We start from the raw sequence: 22,309 nt of genomic DNA, 5'->3' as shown, positions 1-22,309 counted from the left end.
TACCATCATGATTAAGTTACTGTAAGTTACTGCTGGTCAGCCAAGGACACAATTAGTTCCAAGGAAGAAGTTGCTACAATGAGGCTTCAATATTATTACTGAGTATTTAAAACACACAATAATTAATTCTGATGATGCATGTACGCATGGCCACATACCTAGTGTTTGTTGAGCCAATCTGTATCTTCCATTTCGAAGGCATGACTGTAGCGGACTCTGGTGTTGCTTTCTCCTTTGAATTTGCTGGTGGTGAAGGTGAGTCTGCAAACATATCCATCTTTTTCTTTTCTGCAGCAAAAAGAATTATTTTGTATACAAATATGATCACTACTAATAAAATTGATATATCATAATTCCATAGTGAATTAGGATTAAGAAAGAACGAATACATATCAGAATGTTGTGGTCAAACAAAAACATTACAATGAGGGAATGAGGTTATCCTAACAGAAGTGTGAAAGTCTTCTGAAAGCAACATATATGGGAGCAATCAAAAAGTTTCCATTCAAAAACTGTACAGTCCAGAACTGGTACATCAATGAAGCAATATCTCCATGAGCACAGAGGCAATCATCCACGGGGTTGAAGATACCTGTTTGGTAGAACACCCTGTCCTGCTGCATGAAGGAGTCCGTAACTGCCTGCTGCATATCCGTATCCAACAGGAATGGTCAACCCTTCAAGGCCTTTTTAACGGATCAAAGGGTGATAATCACATAGGGAGAGATCAGGACCTTAGGGTGACTGCTGAAGTGTATCCAACTTCAGTTGCAGTTAACTTCTGCATTACACTTGCAATATGGGACCTGAATTTATCATGAAGGAGCGCACCCCTTGGCGCACCTTCCACCAAGGTTGTTTTCGACAGACATGCTGCCCCAAACACATTCTCCTTTCTCCAAAGCACGCCCATTGGCGTTAGTCATTCACAGCCAATAAAATAACAGCACAATGGTCCTGTCTGAACTCATTTGGCAATAACGACACTATAGTTCATGTTACCACATTTTACACACACACACACACACACACACACACACACACACGCACGCACGCACGCACGCACACACTGAAAAGACACAAATGCCACACTAATTCATTGCTCACATGTTGGTGCTTGTATACCGGCAAAGCATGTACGCTGCAGAATTGCCCTGAAATGGAAACTTTTTGAATGGTTCTTGATTGCAGCATGTAACTTGACACCAGCCAATTGTAAATTAAGATCTGCGCTGTACTGTTTCTTGAGAATTTTTGTTTTTAGTTCTCAGCTTGTATTCCAATCCAGGCAGACAACAAACAATCGTTCGAAATTAAATGCCTGTAACAGCTTATAGCATATTTATGTATTAAGTAAGTAAAGAAGTAAGTACTGTTGACCAAATTATAGTTTCAGGAATGTAGCACAGACTTTAATACAGCAGCAAACAAGAGAATGTACAGCTATGTAGCCAGTTCTATCTTTTCACAGAAACTGACAGTAGGTTTTACATAATAAGTTCATCAACCCTTATCCTCCAACACCCATGAAACAACACGTCTCTTCGTATCATTTACCTTTTCCTTTTTAATTCTGTGCTTTGAGAATTACAGTGTATAAAATAACTGAGGCCAATCTTTGTAACACCAACAACAGTCCTCCTACAACTGATGTTGCGAAGTTTTGTATTCTAATATTATTAATGCCAACATGATTAAAACCGTTTCTTCTTATTACAAAGGAACACACATTTCACCTATGTACATCAAGTCTTACCTCTTGCTCTTAATGTTTCTTCTACTTTTGCCTCTTCATTGTGAACAAAAACAACTTTTGGTGATGCATGTTTATTTTTCCCCGGGCTGGAGGAGTGCCTCTTCTTTTCTTTCTCACCTTTCTCCTCACTCCTGCAGAAATAAGAACATAAAGACTTAAAATGTATGAAAGAAGTAGGGCCACATTTGCATCAGAAGTGCACTTGTCACATTTATTTAGACTCTACTTTTCAACATTCACAAAAAGGTATAAACTGAACATGTGATGAGTATAGCATACAAGGAACATAAATTTTTAACATTTCCTCCAGAACAGGATTTCACTTCATCAAATATGCAACAATCAAGTTTCTGTGAAATAGCGCCAACATTTATGAATACATACACTCCTGGAAATTGAAATAAGAACACCGTGAATTCATTGTCCCAGGAAGTGGAAACTTTATTGACACATTCCTGGGGTCAGATACATCACATGATCACACTGACAGAACCACAGGCACATAGACACAGGCAACAGAGCATGCACAATGTCGGCACTAGTACAGTGTATATCCACCTTTCGCAGCAATGCACGCTGCTATTCTCCCATGGAGACGATCGTAGAGATGCTGGATGTAGTCCTGTGGAACGGCTTGCCATGCCATTTCCACCTGGCGCCTCAGTTGGACCAGCGTTCGTGCTGGACGTGCAGACCGCGTGAGACGACGCTTCATCCAGTCCCAAACATGCTCAATGGGGGACAGATCCGGAAATCTTGCTGGCCAGGGTAGTTGACTTACACCTTCTAGAGCACGTTGGGTGGCACGGGATACATGCGGACGTGCATTGTCCTGTTGGAACAGCAAGTTCCCTTGCCGGTCTAGGAATGGTAGAACGATGGGTTCGATGACGGTTTGGATGTACCGCGCTCTATTCAGTGTCCCCTCGACGATCACCAGTGGTGTACAGCCAGTGTAGGAGATCGCTCCCCACACCATGATGCCGGGTGTTGGCCCTGTGTGCCTCGGTCGTATGCAGTCCTGATTGTGGCGCTCACCTGCACGGCGCCAAACACGCATACGACCATCATTGGCACCAAGGCAGAAGCGACTCTCATCGCTGAAGACGACACGTCTCCATTCGTCCCTCCATTCACGCCTGTCGCGACACCACTGGAGGCGGGCTGCACGATGTTGGCGCGTGAGCGGAAGACGGCCTAACGGTGTGCGGGACCGTAGCCCAGCTTCATGGAGACGGTTGCGAATGGTCCTCGCCGATACCCCAGGAGCAACAGTGTCCCTAATTTGCTGGGAAGTGGCGGTGCGGTCCCCTACGGCACTGCGTAGGATCCTACGGTCTTGGCGTGCATCCGTGCGTCGCTGCGGTCCGGTCCCAGGTCGACGGGCACGTGCACCTTCCGCCGACCACTGGTGACAACATCGATGTACTGTGGAGACCTCACGCCCCACGTGTTGAGCAATTCGGCAGTACGTCCACCCGGCCTCACGCATGCCCACTATACGCCCTCGCTCAAAGTCCGTCAACTGCACATACGGTTCACGTCCACGCTGTCGCGGCGTGCTACCAGTGTTAAAGACTGCGATGGAGCTCCGTATGCCACGGCAAACTGGCTGACACTGACGGCGGCGGTGCACAAATGCTGCGCAGCTAGCGCCATTCGACGGCCAACACCGCGGTTCCTGGTGTGTCCGCTGTGCCGTGCGTGTGACCATTGCTTGTACAGCCCTCTCGCAGTGTCCGGAGCAAGTATGGTGGGTCTGACACACCGGTGTCAATGTGTTCTTTTTTCCATTTCCAGGAGTGTAGTTTCAATACAATATGCTAATTTGTTTCCATGTTGTTATTAACTGCAACAATAAACTCTTTCAACTCAAAAACCATTGTAGATAGTTCCACACCTAATACCTAAAACACTACAAACTCATGTAATATTTAAGAGCTACTACCATAAAAATTTGCTGGGCCATAAGGAAAAATTGAACGTCACAATGACCAGTGCAGCATCATCACTATCTAAATACATTGGAAATGATCAAAATTAAAACGTCTACAATAACCTCACACTACTAAACTTTAAAAATTAAAAATACAGAAGTTTATAGTATTATCTCTCTCACCTTTTTGATAACCCAGTATCCTTCTCCACCTTGGCATAATAAGCACTTAACTTTGATTCCAAGTCTTCAAGATCAGGAAGGTTTTCAAGTCCAAGCAATCTGCAAAAACAAGACAATTTTTCCTCACAAAAACTCATTCCTTAATTTAAACGCGACGGCTGACAATCCATCACTATTTTACTACTTTCATGCTCACCTTTTTTTGCAGTGATAAAGAATCATCTAGTTAGGTTGTTATATATCTCAAGAACTTTATAAGGCAACTGTGAGCAATAGTATAGCCCCCTGAATACCACAAGAAACAAAAAATTTAAAAAATAAACAAACCTCAAGTCCTTTTTGTCACTTCCTGATCCATACAGGAATTCTTCTTCATCATCTATACTTTTTCGTTTTCGTGTTTCGTCCTTAACAGTGAGCTCCTTCCTAATAGCATCTCTGAACTTCTTTGACTCCATCTGTTCTTCGAAATCTTTTATGTCAAATTTATCGGAGCGTTTGCTCCTATGTTTCTTCTTCTTCTCATGCTCTTCACGTTCCCTCTTCTTCTTCTTATCTGAAATAACCATTTATGAACAAACATATTCTTTAGAATTATTTCTACACATAAAAAGTAAAGAAATTTTTTGTGACACATAGTATGTATCATCAAGATGGACACTAAGTACACATAATTATCTGATTCTGAAGAACAATTTAGCATCTGTATTTTAAGCAGAGTTTGCACCATGTTTGAAACAAGTTTAACAGATTGGTCACAACATTGTCTGGAGCTAGCACCAGAAGATTAATGTTTGCAACATGTTACAACATAGTAAAACTACCGCCATGTCTGTGTTGGTACGGATTGCAGGAAGCATTTTTGTCTGTCCTGCTGCCTATGTTGTGGTGTACTTCGCACAATGGAGTATTATTCTCAATGTGTTGCCCAGAAGTGAAATGCACAAGACAATAGACATTCAGATTTATGACACCGAGGCGGAGAGGTTAATCTGGAAAGAGCAAAGTGCAAACCATAGGAACTCCAAGTTACACAAGTAGCAGTGACGCAGGAAAGGAACCGAGTTCTTTGCTAAAACAAGAGAGAGGAATTGTAGAACTTTGTCTTTGAGGTGGAAACAAATTTATAGAAGAGAACTGAGATATCATTAACAAAAGGGAGATCAACTGTAGATTCCCCGACATGTTCCTTAGAACTGACTGCAACATTACTGTAGAAGAGACGTTAAATGTTGATAATGAACATGATTTGGTAAGGCTGTACACTCTAAAGTAATGTAAATATTTCTAACAACACTGTCTGACAAATTCAGATCTTGCAGCATGTCGCTCCCACCACACCTTCTGCAGTTTGTTTTTAGTCCACAAATGACTACTACACCTTTATTTTCAGTCTGATTATATTTTCAATGGACATAGCATAGCACATGATTTAATGAACAATGTGAAAGGTTTGCCACCAGCTTCAGTGATGCGGACACAAACAACTGACAGTTTCAAATATGCTTCCACTGTGTGTGTGTGTGTGTGGGGGGGGGGGGGGGGGGGGTTGAAAAGAAAAAGTTTTGAATTCAAGCGTAAATGCGGCTTTACTGACAGCATCAAAATATTCAGTTCTCCTATGATGAGAGTACATTTCTGGGTCAATGTGCACAATAGCTGAGACCTTATCTTCCACACAACAGCAGACACCAGCCATAGAACATAATTTTAAGTACATATTTATATCAGTAACATAAGATTTAGAACATTATTAAGTAAATTAAAACATAAAAAATTCAATATATACCAAAGGACGGAACATGATGAACACACACAAAACAAATAACTGTGAAATACGACCCTTGAACTGTATCTCTTCAGCCTTGGCTAACTCAACATGCTTAGGCAACAAAAGAATGATCAATGATTGAAAATGTATTTAGTATAGATAAAAAAATCTAGTTATGAAGTGCATCATCAGAAGGGTCACAAAATATATGGAAATGTGCAACCTTTCTGTGTTAGTTGTTCTTACTCCTCCTGGCAGAACTGTTGAAGGGAAAGAAGAGGGATGGAGTGAAAGGACTGGTGTAATTTAGGAAACAGGGAGAGTTAAGGAAAAGATGCCCTGAACCTCAGGCCAGGGGAGACTTAGTGTACGGAATGAGAGGGAGGGACTATTGTTGGTGCATGACATTTTGTACTATTGTTGGTGCATGACATTTTGTACTGTTGTAGAGAGCAGGCACGAATGGTCTTTCCTTCTCATCCAACACAGTAAGATTCAGCAACTTTTCTTTAACTCTCCCCAGTTCCTAAACCTCACCAGTTCTTTTCCTTCATTTCTCTTCCTTTTACTTCAATCCTGCTGCTATAAGAAACCATTGGCTCCAAAATCTTGTATATTTCCATATTTTTACATGCGTTTCCTCCTGCCGCCACTTTGTGAGATTTTTTAAGCGTGCTACAAAGGAAATGAACAGCCTTGCAACTAAAGAAATTCTACAGAAACAGCTCTTATTTCACACTACAGTAATTTAACATTTTCAAAGCTGATGGTGGCTGTCTAACAACAACTTGCAATTTTGGAGGAGGGTGTGCAGGATTCACGTAACATTTTATACTGAAATGGACAATGCAGTGCAATACATTCTTCTTCAAAGTTTGTTACTCTTAAAGGTCCTTTCCTAAGATTATCTTCCTTTTGATCTACCAGTCCGAGTCATTCTCATACTGTTTATTGTGTCTCTCACTTTCAGTGTTCCTGTTTCTGCTGTGGATGAGTTAATACTGGAGAACTTCAATAACACTCACATTATTATTTACATTGCTATAACCTGTGTCAATAAATGAGATGTCAAAACATGAGCTTAGGTCATTATTACACTACCACATTCTTTGTCAACATTGTTATGTCAAATATTAATGTTGAAGATATTTGATAGTGTAATACGGAACTTTGCCAAATCTCGCCTTTCGCCAAAGAAATATGATCAAATCTAGACTTGATCACAAAAGTTGTTTTTGCCTTCCGTCCACTGCAATTTGAACTGTAACCACTTGGAGCACTGACATCGCTGGAGATATTTGACTTCTGTAGTGTGTCTATAAAAATTGTTGAGAAGTTAAGTTGGCGTGTTCCTTCAACTCTTTTTTAATGTCCTTGCCTCAACTGGAGTGGGAGGTTGGCAAGAGGCACAATGCATGCTATTAATCTTGTGATGATGGGCAGGTGGAACACGCCGTAGGCGACTTCATATCCACAATCGCACCTACAGCCATTCACCTCTATATCCAGAAACATCCAGGCAGCCTTTCAGCAAGTCGTTATAGAGGAGATGGACATCTCTAAAAGAAATTTATTTTTCTTAGCTTTCAATTCTACTTAGTCTACTTTTGAACTCTGGATGCCGCGAGTTAAAAAGTACTTCATCTGTTTTGCAATTTTTATCAATTTTACAGCTGTTGTAAGACTAATTCTATAAATTAAATTATTAAAAAATAAAAATAGTTCTTACTGCCCATATGGTGTACAAAACATTTATTTACCTTAAGATATTCCTCCTCTACTGATTTAGAAATCGCTTCACATATTTCTGGAATTATTTTGGTTAATGTGAAATGTGTTTAATTAGAGTGCTGTATTGTAAGCTAGAGTAGCTCTCTCATGTATCAAGAAATCATATTATTATAGTGAGCCTGTCTTCTGCACATACAGCATTTGTCAACTGAGTATTCTGCTCTGTAATATGAGAAGCCACTTTACTGAGAAACTACTGAAATGCACTCCAAGACTTGACGTCCGCCACTTGCAGCTCTAATAATATATTTTTCAGAACACTTTTATTAACTCGCCACAAAACCCAAGGCTTCACCTAAGCATGTTTCCTTTTCTTTCCACTGCCTCTCTTCCAAAAGCACACACAATGCAACTGTGGTACAAGCAACTGCAGCACATAACAGGTTGTCGTCCGCCATCTTGAACATTGACAAAAAATATGACAAGTGTAATACCCCTCTTTGGTGACACATTACAGATCTTTGATGAATATTTGAACATATTTCTTTGTTAAAGAAATATGATAGTGAAATACTGGGCTTAGACTATCCAAAAAACAGGTCTGCAACGACTGCAGGGAACACTATGCACACTAGATCATGATCCATGTTCACAGGTGATCATCTCAGCATGGCATTGACCACACGATCTATGGCTCTATGGTCAGCGCCCCACAGTCTGGGATTAACTGGACAGGAAATCAAAAATTGCATCAACAATATGTCTGCAGTGCAGATGGGGAGGGCAATACTATCAGCTTTTGGACTCAGATTATGCTGCTCTTATGTTTCATATTTACATACACACCAACTTTTATCGAACTTCTGAAACATTTTCATTGCTCTGACATGTTTACCAGGAATTCTTGTCACATGAGAGAGAACACACTTTCTATATAATTAAGTGTTAGTTAAAGAAAATAAAACAACAGCTCTAATACTTACTCTTCTCCTTATCACGGGACTTCTTTTCCTTCTTTTTCTTCTTCTTTGATTTTTCCTCCTGAGCCTTCCTTTCCTTTTTCCTTAAACAAACGGTCACCATGAATATAAGCAATTACTTTGCAATTGATACATAAATTTATAAAAATCAAGTAGAACAAAGGGAAAGAATTTGCATTACATTTTTCTGCTGCTTTATTTCATGAAGATAAATAATATGATAAGCACAAATGAAACGTATAATCATATTTTCATGTAACTCTTGTAATAAACTTTTAGTCATAGTTACACTATATGAAAAGGTGTGAAATTCTGATCTTCACAAAACAAATTAATAACAACTTGTGCATGTGAAATTATGAAATAGTAAATTAGTTCTCACAACCCTGTATATGAACTCATTTGCTTGCCTGTACTAACTGGCAGGATACTTGTGATTCATTTGTGGACGAACATGTTTTAAATGTTACAGTACAATACGTGTTGAAGTTTCTTTGCTGAAATAGAGATGAAACAATCTTACACTCTTAACAATTGAAAAAATTCTTTTCATAACTTTGAACTTCATGGGAAACAACTGAGAAATTAACTTTTTTGCCAAACTTCGAGACTTAACTCATTCCATAACTATATTATCTGAATTACATGTTCTACACCTGACTACTCAGCAAATCACACTGAAGTGCCCGGCAGAAGGTTCATCAAACCACATTCAAAACAATTCTCTATTTATTACACTCTCAAACAGCATGTGAAAAAAAATCTTTGTGTGAGCTCTTATTTCCATTATTTGCTTGTGATGATCATTTCTCCCTATGTAGCTCCTCAGCCTCAATAAAATATTTTAACATTTGGAGGAAAAAGTTGGTGACAAATTTTGTGAGAAGATCCTGCCACACTCTCCCCCCTATTTCTCTAGAATACTAAACGTGCTGCCCTTCTTTGAACTTTCTCAATGTACTCCCTTAATCGCATCTGGCAAGGATCCCACTTTGCACACCAGTACTTTAAAATAGGACAGGTAAATGTACTGTACGCAATCCTCTTTAGGAGATCTGTTGTTTCTTTCCAGTGTAGTGCCAATAAAATGCAGCATTTGGTTCACCTTCCTCACAACTCTTTCAAGCTGATTAGTCCCTTATAAACTTTCTTCTTCTTCTTCTTCTTCAAAGACTGAAAACAATGAATTTGTTTATAAGTAACTTTTCCGCTACCAATCACGATTTTCTTCCATCCAAGTTTTACATGACGCATTTTGGGAAATGACTTCCATTTTCAAGTGTTTTTTTCCCTATGTACTATTCCATTTTTAAATAATGTTTTCAATATGTGAGGTTCTGCTTTGTTTATTCGACTTTACAGCAATATATAAAAAGATGCAAATATGTTGCAATAAAATCAACACAATAAAGCCGAACCTCACAGATCGAAAACACTGTGTAAAAATTGCACAGTACAAAGATAGAACATGCTTGAAAATGGGAATCATTCCCCGAAATACGTCATGTAAAATATGAATAGAAGAAAATGTGATTGGTAGCAGAAAAAATATTTATAAACAAACCAAACCAATTACAATTTTTTCGTAATTGTAATTCCTAGCCATTTGGTTGAATTTACGGCCTTTAGATTTGATTGATTTATCGTGTTACAAAGTTTAACAGAATCCTTTTAGAACATATGGATGATCTCACGATTTTCAGTGTTTTGAAGTCAATGTCACAATGAATATTTAAGATGAATTTTTTCCAAGTTTCACTTTATGACAGATGCATTAAGTTGCATGGAAAAATGCTTATTCTGACGATTGAAATAGCACTTTGGAAAGCAATCAATGAAAGAGCACATGCGAAAGATAGTTCAATTAAGTTACAAAATATTAACTAAGAAGTGAGGTGACATCGAAAACAATTGAATCGACAAATATTAAAAGGGCAGAAGTCCACTGAGGCCAACTTTCAGTAAAATGAATAAAACTGTCTCATTCTGAAAATATTGGAAAATGTTCAATTGGATGGTACATATCTGTAGAACTAGTGGTCAGAGAGATACTTAATAAGAATATATAACTGTAATTCAAGTTCTCTATTATAGATACATTTTTAAAGATCGAGTACTACTACCCTTTTTAACACATCACAAAGAAATCAAGTCAATTTTCTTTAGCTTTACTAATGGATTATGGAAACACAAAGGTTTTTTTTATGACAAACCAAAAAGGTTCACGTCAAATGAAACTTTTATTACATGAGAAGGTAATTAAAGTATGAGAGACATTTCAAGACAAATCAAAAGCCTTCAAGAAACAGCATCATTTAATCACTGTATGCAATTGGTTAGCCATCTAAAGTAGGCCACCAGAAGGCGATTCCGAAAAACAATCATGAAATTGGAAAGTCTCCTGAGCAGATTTTGGCTGCTTCTGTGTTTCCACAGAATACTGTTTTTTTCTAGTAGGGTGACCACCAGTCTCTTGCATGTTGAAAGGGCCATTGTCCAGACTGCTGCCCTCTTAAATTGCCAACCTCAGAAACCTGTACTTGTCAACTGCCATTAAGCCTCCAGAAAGTGGGTGACAAAGGTCCTTTCAGCATTAAACAATGCAGCTGCCCATGTTGAACCCGAAAAGGCAAACAAATAAAAATCTAATAAACACAGAATACTGCCTTTTTAACATTCAGTAATTCAATTTTCTTGCAAAAAATTACTTCACACACCTGAAGCCCCACCCCACCCCTGCTGCTTGTCCTCAATATTAATTCTCTAATTTACTTACTCTTGTGATTTGAACAACACTTCTGTAGCATAAAGAAAGACAAATTTCCACAGAAAACCATACAATATAGAGTAACATTAATGATTTTCTAACTGGCATACGGACAGATTAAGACGAGTCATCAACTTACCATCGTGCAGATTCCTCCAAGAATTTTCGAACCTTTTCTTCATATTCTGAGTCTCCTTTAGTCTGTTCCAAAAATCTACAAACTCTCTGCTCATAATCATCTTTTTCATATGATTTTTGCATACTGGTATCTTGCACAACCTGAAATGCTGTAGAATAATTTACATTTAGTAATGATTATCAGTGGAAAATCTGTACGCTAAGCAATTACACTAAGACCGTCGTGATAAGCTTGTTTATGAAACGAAAGGAAAAGAACTGTTCAAACCAACAACACAATTGTTGGACTTATCTCTACAAAATTACATTCAGAAATCCTGAAAAAATTGTTTTCTAATACCTACACATGTAGTCATTAACACATGCCAGTTTTGGGAAACATTTTATGCACCTGAAAAGGATCAACAACTGCTTAAAGACATTTTGACAAACAAAATTACTCCAACATTGAAGAGCAAAAATAACAGTTCTTAGACACGGACAGAAAAGATCACTGGATAACTGTTGCTATGATAACATACATGCAAATGGTGAATGGCTGGAGGGGCTACTGTATCTGTTAAAATGTGTCATTGTATAAGTCGTAGTTGTTACTGCACTGTGATATTTTTAAATATATCTCACATTTTTCGTGAGAATATGTTTCATCATTTTAGACTAGCAGCCTTCCATGGGATCTGTGACCATGTTGTCATTAATGATTATACATGTTTTGTCCACCAAAATTTTTTTTACCTGACTCCTCATGCCGTGTTTGCATTATCCAGTCGCGAGACAGTATTACGAATTAAGAAGCATATATTACATTAAATCCAATTTAACTTCTTCATGGCATACCCAGTATTTTTGTCACTCCTACTTATTCAATTACAATGTCAATGCCCAAAACTGGATATGGCAATACAAAATGTTACAAGGTAAACAATTTTTACCAATAAGTGGCATTAGTGACATTATCATAGTGCCTATGACATCTAGCATATGAAACGTGTCATCTCAGAACTGACAAAAGTAATTTATTTTACAAAATACCTTTACAGGCCTTCAATACAACATCCATTTCTGCTTATGACAGCTTCTCAACATTTTGGCAACTTCTGTATTCTGGATAGGGCACTCTCATTGTCAAGCTATCTAATTACGCGGGTCGCATCAACATCATCATCAGTTGTACCCAAACATTTTCCACAGAGTTGTTCCTTCTTCAAATAGGGAAACAAATCAAAGTCTGGTGGGCTCATATCAGGACTATATGGTGGGCAGGGAAGTATTTCCCATCCACATTTGTCGAGGTTTCTTTCACTGGTAGGGCATTATGCAGTCTTGCATTATCACACTAAATGAGGACACCAGCTGCAATCACGTAAGGCCTTCTTTGACGAATTTTCACTCGCAAAACATTTTGCAGAAAGACTTTTTAGTTCGCTTGGGCATTCTGTTTGTAGATATAACACCATTCATGTCATACACAAAGATCATAATCAGTTTCACCTTTGATTGTTGGTGGAGGAATTTTTTTAGGTGTGGAGACTGAACTTTTCCATTATGATGACTGACTTCATCTCTGGCTCAAAATCTCGTATCCAGGTTTCAAGTGCAATTGCGACCTGCTTTCTGCTTATCACCCACATCATGTGGAACCCATCTGGCAAAAACTTTAATCACCTTTAACTTTTGATTTACGATTCTGTTAACTGAAGTGACAAAACAATCTGGCCTCATATGCAACTTCCTCACATGTTTTTGTCAATCGTCGCTCGAAATAATCTAAGAGCTGTAGTCTGTTGCAGATAATGGCCTTACACTTGTTGGGTTGTCCTCAGTGATAACCCGACCTCCATGGAAAGAAGCAGACCACAGTATATTGTGCTACAATCAATGACACTATTCCCACACACCACTCTCAAAGCACTGTCAATTTCCATTGGGTTCTTTCCATGTAGGTATCCAATTCGGATGTACGAATGCTGGTCACTACATGTAATCCGAACTGACATGGCTTCAGCTTTCGTTTTAAAATTGAATTACCCACAACACAGCCACACAACCTGGCAAACATGTATATGACCATCACACCCAAAGTCTCGCTCACAAATTACATTAATTTCAACTTGATCATACCACCATAACAGTCGCACATGCACAGTACTTTTGAAATGGAAGGGCATAACTGTTACATTTCAAAATGTTCGAATTTGAATGTAGTATGTGACCACCTTGAGACACGGCACATTTATTTTAACTACTAATTAGCAGCACTGTTGCTTAGTACACAAATTACAGAAGTTAATGCACCTAAAAGATGGTAGTAGGGGAACAAGGACATTTTTTGGAATTACAAAGGACCACTGCCACATGCAGCCTAGCAATCAATGATGCAGCATGGGTGACCAACATTTCATCTTACCTGGACCACATTGTAACAAAATTAGTAAACAACTAATATACAGGGTGTTTCACAATGTTCCAACAATTTCAAATTTGAACTAAATTCAAACTAATTGCAAAACAAAGCTGAACATTTTACATAAGGTACAACATTTATTCGGTTTACTTATGATATACGTCAGACAAATAACATCCATTCGCAGCTACACAATACTCAAGGCATTTCACCAAGTTTTTGAACACATCTTTCATAATTGCTGCAGGAATTCTGGAAATTTCATTTTGAGTTTGATCTGTTAACTGTTCTAATGATTCTCATCCGCTATAGTACACTCATCTTCAAATAGCCCCATAGGTTAACTTCTCGCATGGTTAAAGTCATGGAGTTAGAACGGTTTTGCGAAAGCTGTTTGACTTTCGATTCTAAGTGCTTGCAATTGCAAGGTTCTTTCTTTCTTTTTATCTTGGCGTGTGATCTGTTCACTTCTTGGGTCGCATTCATACTATCTTAGGGGCGCACACAGCCCGCACATTGGCCACCCCTGGGCTTGGCTAATTTATAATGTAAAAGTTATGACAGTTTCAGGTATTACAAGCTATATGGGCCACTGGGTTGTATATCGCATTGATCCTTAGTAATTCCAATAAATATCCTCCTAGCACCTTTTAAAGTGTGTTAATTTTCTTTAATTTGATATACGAAGTTTGCTGCTGCTGCTACCACTTTACTGTAGTATACGCTTCTCCAGTCTGTCTTACATTACTGTCTTATGACACACATCTCATGATGGTGTAACTTTTTAACCCAAGTGTGTCATGAGAAGTTACATAATAAAAATTTTGGTGTCAAAGACAAGTGTATAATCGAAGAGCTTACGCACTTAGATTGAAAGGTTTTCATAAATATGTTCACAAGAAATGCACTTCCATCATGCTTATGAGCAAAATTTACAAGCAACTACCTCAATATCTGACAATACCTGGAAAATAAATTGTTTCTTCAGAAAATATTATGTTGCTCACAATTAATTGTGAAACATGAAGTGACAATAGTGAGTTTTTACGGCAATTAACAATAAATAGCTACAACATCTAAAAACTAAGTTCTTAAATTGACTAAACAAAGCACAATACACATTTTGAGAAAGTAAGTAGCACCAAGCACCTGGAACCTTAATGCAGAGCTTCCTTCAGAACAGTAACCTGTCGTCACATTATCTTTAACTGTATACAATCTAATCAACTCCAACAGTGTCCATTCATTCATGTAACATTCAAATTGCAAACTGTGTTTTTACTAAGACTGCATAACAATATTTGAGCTGTTATTCAGGAATAAAAACATGTTAGCTACCTTCTCTGTGTTTGGTACGTTATTCAATAATTACTTAACTGGATGAAGAACAGCATTATTATTTGATCAGTACAAAGGTTCTAGGAAAGTATTGCAATACAGATTTCTTTACTTAATTTTTTTTAAAGTAATTTCCACCACACTGAATACATCTCACCATCCTCCGAAACCAACCCCTAAACCAGTTCTCCCAAGTTTCTGTGGGAGTGAGGCACACTTGTTCCAAGCCCTTGGGTGGTCCTCCTCATTTGTAAACTGCACTCCTTTCAGCTTTGTTTTCACATGCGGCAACAGTGCAAAGCCACAAGGAGCAAAGTCTAGAGGGTGCTCAAGAAGTTTCAGTTCTGTACCCGAGACATATTTAGTGCTTGCTTTGGGATAGTGAGCGGTCGTGATGCAGGAACCTAGTGACCATTCTTGACTTTGATTGCAGGTTCTTCAAAGATTGGATAACTTTGGGTAGGCATTGCTCAGTGTATTACTTAGCTGTGACTGTCTTCCGCATCCATAACAACATGCTCCACAATTATACTCTTTTTTTTTTTTTTTTTTTTTTGCGGGGGGGGGGGGGGGGGGGGGAGCAACTATCATTTTCTTCCTTACTTGTCAGAATTTTCTGACAGCTATGGGTGTGTTGTCTTCTTCAAAGACCCAAACTTTGTTTTGTGTTTTAGCATGTCATAATAGCAAACCCAAGTTTCATCACCTATCGTATACTGAGACTGTGACTTAGAAAACTTCTCTAACATCTCCCAGCACCAAGTCACACGACGGCTGCTGTTCTATCAATCTATGCGGCACACAGAAACAGCAAAGTTTCTTTACTTTAAAATGATCATACAGAGTTGAAAGAACCGCTAGTGCATTTAGCCCTAAGATATCCTTTATATGCTTACAGGTCATTCACCTTGTCTTCGTCTAGCATTTTCCTCACAGCATCAACGTTTTTCCTCCATGACTGATGATCGTGGCCTTCCTGTCCCCTCAGCATCCTCCAGAGTGAAATTTTCTCTTAGGAATTCTCTGTACCACCTCAATATAGCTGTACAATGAGGACACACATCACAGAGTGCAAACGTCATTTCTTCAAAGCATCTGTCTATGTTTAAACTACATGCAAAGTTGTAACATAACACTGCCCGAATCTCATTTCATGACCACAATGTCATAGCAAGCACTTCGAACTAACTTCGCTAGTGAACAACTATGCCCACAGACAGCACAGCGGCTAGAATGCAAGTACAAAGTATTCTCAGAATACAGCAATAATCAGCCTACTGCAACTTATTGTTGCATTGTATTGCAAAACTTTCCTAGTACCCTTTGTAAGTGTAGTTAATGGCCAGTTTTTTCAGACTGAAGAAGACAACCATGACGAAAGTAACTGACCATCATCTGAATGCATCAGGACGATGCTACAAACGCATGCTGAAATCCTCAATTTAGTTAAAGGGGTAACTTTATAGTGAAGTACGCCAACCAGACCCAGCGTGCTTCTATGGTAGGCAGGTGGGGAGAGGTGGGTATCGAGTAAGAGATTAAAGTGATGTTAAGGACAGCATACTTAACTAGTGAGTTGTATGCTGTCAAATCTGTAAGGGAGGTACCTCCACCTCCATCAGGAGGCGTATAGGAGGTTCAAAGAAAGGCAGCGGCTGAGAGGAACTTGTGAGACATCTGTTTAAGCTGGCATGAATGAAGTATCATGCAGACACTTAAAATGGCAGTCTTAGGTGGTGCATGTTTTGAACTATGTTTGCATAACATACTGGTACTACAATATTACTGTACCTTGGTGAGAGGGAGCTTTGGCTGGTTTATTGTGAGCAACACATAATCGTGATTATGCAAAACTGACCTGAAAGCATTGGTCCACCTGTATTAATTTACTATAAACATCACCCCTCGTTTTCAGCAATGGCCTAGTGCAATAATAATGTGGTCGAGAGTAGATGCCGGACCTGACCACCATGTTTATGACACCGGCAACCTTGGCAAACAACTGCACTGTAGCTGTTAAGGAATGCCTTGCATGCTCCACTTGGCCCTGTGTTGTGTGTTATTAATTTTTCTTCACATATTTTGAGCAAAGTGAAGGGACTAATCCCGATCTTTGACAGAAAGAGTGTACGACACAACAACAGTAGATGCTAACAATCCCTATACCCATCAGGACAGTTCTGCTTTTGCAGCAGCACAGAATACTGGTACAGGCTGCCAGCCCTGTGGGGACAGGATTCCTCACTCTATTGACCTCCCCTCAGACACCTTAGTTCTACCATGATATAGTGTCTGCACTCTAGCCATGTTTGCTTAGTTAGCATCAAAACTTGGTCCTAGAAAGTAGTACATCTATACTACTAGGTTACTGTAAGTCCAGGTATGAGTGAACTGTTTAGCAATGGCAGAAGAGCCCTGCAAGGTTTAATAATAAAATCTGGTTAAAATTACTTGGTAGTTGACACTTCACACAATGAAGCTGCCTTCCTCCAATCAGAGCACTCAACACACAGCTGCCAACATATTGTTTTTGTTGTGGTTGTCATGCATGATGAAATATGAAAGAAAAGGGGCAGACGCAGGATTCAAAAGTGCAAACACACCAGAAAAGAAAGCCATGCAACGAAAAGCAGTTGAAGGACAATCGTAACAATTTGTGTGCAATGCTAAGAAATACTTTGAGAGGCAGGCGGAAAATGGGGACCTCTCCTACCTGTTTCAAACATAGCCACACGAAAAGCAGCCACACTTTAAGGTTAGTGAATCGACCATACTTTGTATTGGTAAAGGAAAGAATGAGAAGGAAAGAAGTGAAGCAGAACCCTCGTCTTCACATGCCAGGCAAGAAGAGAAGTATTGAGAAACACATAATTGCAAATCTTGATCCTCGCACACAAGAAGCAATTCAGTGTCAAAGCAGATGCCTGCCTACATCAGGTAAGCTTTGAACGACATTTCACGAGGCTGAACATCTTGAAGGCAGCAAATAAACTTTCTGAATGGGTCTGCAGAATATGAGTCTAAATACAAAAATATTTCAGGCCATAAAATGTTGATGCATGGTTGTGCAGATTTTTGTATGAAATTGTCTGAAATGATGAAACACGGGTGAGCACAGGTTACTGTTACATTAAGGTTGGAGTGACAACAGAAGTAGAAGGTACGGCACTCATAACTGGCAAATATGGTATAGTATTCTTTGGTATGCCAGTATCTACCAGGACTTTATTCGTGGCTGGCAACTGCTTTTCAGATTGAAGTAACCATCAGAACAGCAGGAGGAAATGAAACATTTTCAAACTGGCTCAAATACATGTTGTTACCAAGTTCAGAAAATCTATCAGTAATTATTCTCGACAATGCTCAATACCATTCCGGGTAAGACTTCAACACTGTCCTCTCGAAAAGACGACATTGTTCATTCGTTGACAACTCAAAGTTGCTGTGAATGACACACTGAAAAGAATAGGATCATTAGAACTCTTTTTCCTTTACAGGCCACAATTTCCAACACTTTAACGATGAGGTAACTTCCAAATATGGACATAGCGTCATAAGACTACCATCTTATCACTGCCACTTATAAGCAACTGAACTGATTTGGGGGCAATGGAAAAAAAAAAAAAAAAAAAAAAAAAAAAAAATCGCCAAACTGGACAAGAGGTTGGTTGTGATGTATACAAAGAGAGTAACTGATGAAGTGTGGAATAATGAAAGTCAGACCCTGTTACAGAACTTCTTACTGCTTCCAGCAGCTGCTCATCCACTTCAGAAAATTCCAGTGACTCTGTAGTGACTGGTATCTACCATCTTTCAGATAATGCAGCTGATTGCAGCTAGCAGTCAGTGAAAATATGGCGAGGGAGGGAGGGAGGGAGGGAGGGAGGGAGGGAGGGGGGGGGGGGGGAGAGAGAGAGAGAGAGAGAGAGAGAGAGAGAGAGAGGCGGGGGACATTACTTTCTATTTGAGTATAGTTTCACCAACCCAATCAGAATGAGAAACAGTTTGCATTTAGTGCTCATTTCTTTTTGAGTTTGCTCATGCAGGCTAACTTTAATCGCCATGAACAATGCAAGCACGATCAATGGTTTTGCCACCAAGTTGTTGACCTCAGTTTTCTTGGATACATTGCACATGACAAGGCTGTGGTTATGTAACCAATTCAGCTAGCCAAAGAGCATCTCGCTTTCTCCTCAAACCTCAAGACCCGAAAAACCAATCACACCTCAAGACAAAATAATAATAATGAAGTCAAGCACTGATGGTTTGGTTTTTAGTTGTCTTTGAGTGTAACATGTCTAAGATTCAATTCAAGCAGTCTTAATACAAAACAGTTTCAATAGGACTATACAGTAGTACACTTTCTTTAATAATTTGGAAATTAGCAGGCCTCGCCATGTACAAGATGGAATCCAAAATTTTCAGGGCTGGTGCTGCCATCTGGAAAGTACGAGTAGTAGATCTTTGCACCGCTAGGTGGCGAGAGCTGCATATCTGATGAGTCAGTGTGCGGAGTGGCATTCAGCTGGGAGGACATGTTGCGTGTCCACAGTGATTTTCATAATACTCTGTGTTTGGTGTGTGGCAATTTTACGATGGATCCACAAACAGAACTGCGCGTGTGTATCAAATTCTGTGCGAATCTCAGGAAAAGTGCTGTGGAGACCTTTGCAATGATTCAACAAGTGTTTGGGGGACAGAGCATGAGCTGTACCCATGTGTTTGACTAGTTCTCTAAGACACAAAAAAGAAAGTCTGGTGAAGAGCAACGTAAAGAGCATGATCATCTTTTTTTTGATACCAAGGGAACGATGCACAAAGAATTTGTCCCACCCAACCAAACAGTGAATTCCATGTACTACTGTGACGTTTTACTACGGCTCCATGAGAACGTGCGGCGCCGATGGCCCGAACCTTGGCGTCCAGGAAACTGGCTGCTGCATCACAACAACGCATCCTGTCACATGTCCTTACTCACCAGGACGTTTTTGGCAAAAAAACATGGCGGTTGTACCCCACCCACCATACTCACAAGACACAAAAAAGAAAGTCTGGTGAAGAGCAACATAAAGAGCATGATCATCGTTTTCTTTGATACCAAGGGAACGGCACACAAAGAATTTGTCCCACCCAACCAAACAGTGAATTCCATGTACTACTGTGACGTTTTACTACAGCTCCATGAGAACATGTGGCGCCGATGGCCCGAACCTGGCGTCCAGGAAACTGGCTGCTGCATCACAATGCATCCTGTCACACGTCCTTACTCACCAGGATGTTTTTGGCAAAAAAAACAACATGGCGGTTGTACCCCACCCACCATACTCACCAGATTTGGCACCTTGCGACTTCGCGCTATTCCCAAAACTGAAACAAGTTGACAAGCCATCGGTTCGATATTCTAGAGAGGCTTCAAGAAGCATCGCTGGCCATGATAAACACCCTCAAAGAATAGACCTTCCAGAAAAAGTTTGACCAGTGGCAGAAGTGCTGGGACCAGTGTGTACAAGCGGATGGGAACTACTTCGAGCGTGATAGTGACCACTGCTCCAAAGGATTTTAACAGATGGCAGCATCAGTCCCGAAAATTTTGGATAGCACCTTGTATATGCAAAGAATGCAAAATAACTGTCAGCCTTGACCCATTTTATATACAAAAAAGTAAGTTAATTACCAGACTAAATCACTGCAGGACAGATATAATTCCTTCATGGGTTTCAGTAACATTTTTGAAATTGTGTTTGCTGATATTACAACATTAAACTTCAAGAATTTAAAAGGCTTAACAGTCTTCAGAAATCTCAGTTACATGAAATCTCATTGACAGTGCTGCCTCACCATTCCTACTCTATTTTTCACTGCATCAAAATAATAATTGTCTTAAGATGTAAGACTCATAGGAAAATTGTTTATGACATCTTTCGTTTCTAATACAATTTTAGCCAGTAAATCGACATACCAACAATCACTTCTTTTTTCAGCCATTCTCGGACTTGCTTCCTCTTTTTAAATGTTTACCAGCTACAGGTAAAGTAACTGTGGCACATGCTTTCTTTTGGGTGCCTGACATCTTAACCTTGTAAACTCGCATTGCCAATTGACAATATTATTGATTGTGTGAGGTTAACTTCAATATCTTAAAGACAAGACAAACTACCATTGTCAATAAATACTGAACGTATGTAGGCCCCATAACAGCACTTATAAAGTGATATGCCATGTGTTGCCTGTAAGTGGTAGTCCATGTGACAACACTCCAGTGGCCAATGACAGACATTAACTGTATTGGGCTTCCAGCCATTTGAATTCTGCAATAATCTGAAAGAAACTGCTTGAAAGATATCACAATGACAAAATTTCGTTTACATGCACCTACAGATTAAAAAAAGGTATGCGTAAGTGTGACTGACTGTCTCTCTCTTTCACACGCACGCGCGCGCGCGCGCACACACACACACACACACACACACACACACACACACACGCACACACGCACACACGCACACACGCACACACGCACGCACGCACGCACGCACGCACAGTCTTAAATACTTACGAGTAAAAGAAAATGGAACAGCAGGTGGATTGTAATGAGATACCCTCTGCGCAAGTAAACCTCCAAGACCTGAAAAAATTACGTAACTTTACTAATAGACTTCATGCTGAAGATCAGAAATTTATCAAAATGATATGTTTCTTTCACTCCAGAACAAAATGTTTGACTTGAAAACGTACCTTCAACTTCACTGTTAGGATCCATGAGAGCCATTCTTTTGCTTAACGGTGAAAGTGATTTCTCTCTCTTGTCTTCTTTCTTTTTGGAACTGTAATCAACATAATAATTTAGTCATTTATTACTCACAAAGTTTCTCATGCAAATTACAAATGTACATACAAACCTTTTCCTGTGCTTTTTTGAAGATTTTCGGGACCTGGAAGGTGAGCGTGAACGCGAATGGGATCCAGATCTCGATGAAGCTGAGCTTGAATCTGAAGACGATGATGAAGAAGAAGACGAACTCCGAGAACTTGCTGAACTGGAAGTACTACTTGATGAACTAGAACGGTGGCGCCGTTTCCTAGACCTAGAAGCAGAATTTGATTACATCTTTAAGCTGGAGTATTTCATCAATGAAAGAAACTGCATGCTACTATGTTCCTGGTTACTTACAATGTAAAGAAAAGTAACTAATTACTGTATTAGATGCCAAGTATGTTACAACTGAACTTGGCCAGCAGTTAAAATTTACAATAATGCAATGAACTTTATCCAAAAAATTATTCTGCTACTATCGGTTCCATTAT

General features: G+C 39.4%; 1 protein-coding gene across 5 annotated transcripts in view; it reads right to left on the bottom strand.

The window, feature by feature from the left end:
* Window positions 1–22,309, bottom strand: part of LOC126458452 (tetratricopeptide repeat protein 14 homolog) — an 88,994-nt gene that overhangs the window by 3,930 nt on the left and 62,755 nt on the right. For 4 of the 5 annotated variants that reach the window (XM_050095519.1, XM_050095518.1, XM_050095521.1 and 1 more), the window contains 9 exons: window positions 21,904–22,089; window positions 21,740–21,828; window positions 21,561–21,629; window positions 11,264–11,411; window positions 8,361–8,440; window positions 4,203–4,431; window positions 3,876–3,974; window positions 1,757–1,887; window positions 159–288 (listed from right to left, as the gene is read on the bottom strand). In XM_050095519.1, coding sequence (XP_049951476.1) covers window positions 159–288; window positions 1,757–1,887; window positions 3,876–3,974; window positions 4,203–4,431; window positions 8,361–8,440; window positions 11,264–11,411; window positions 21,561–21,629; window positions 21,740–21,828; window positions 21,904–22,089 — 1,161 coding nt within the window. The remainder of the gene's footprint in view (window positions 1–158; window positions 289–1,756; window positions 1,888–3,875; window positions 3,975–4,202; window positions 4,432–8,360; window positions 8,441–11,263; window positions 11,412–21,560; window positions 21,630–21,739; window positions 21,829–21,903; window positions 22,090–22,309) is intronic. The other variant, XM_050095520.1, reaches the window with a different exon arrangement.

Source organism: Schistocerca serialis, chromosome 2 (genome assembly GCF_023864345.2).
Source record: "Schistocerca serialis cubense isolate TAMUIC-IGC-003099 chromosome 2, iqSchSeri2.2, whole genome shotgun sequence".
In the NCBI taxonomy this organism is placed as follows: domain Eukaryota; kingdom Metazoa; phylum Arthropoda; class Insecta; order Orthoptera; family Acrididae; genus Schistocerca; species Schistocerca serialis.
This window is presented reverse-complemented; position numbering and strand designations above follow the sequence as displayed.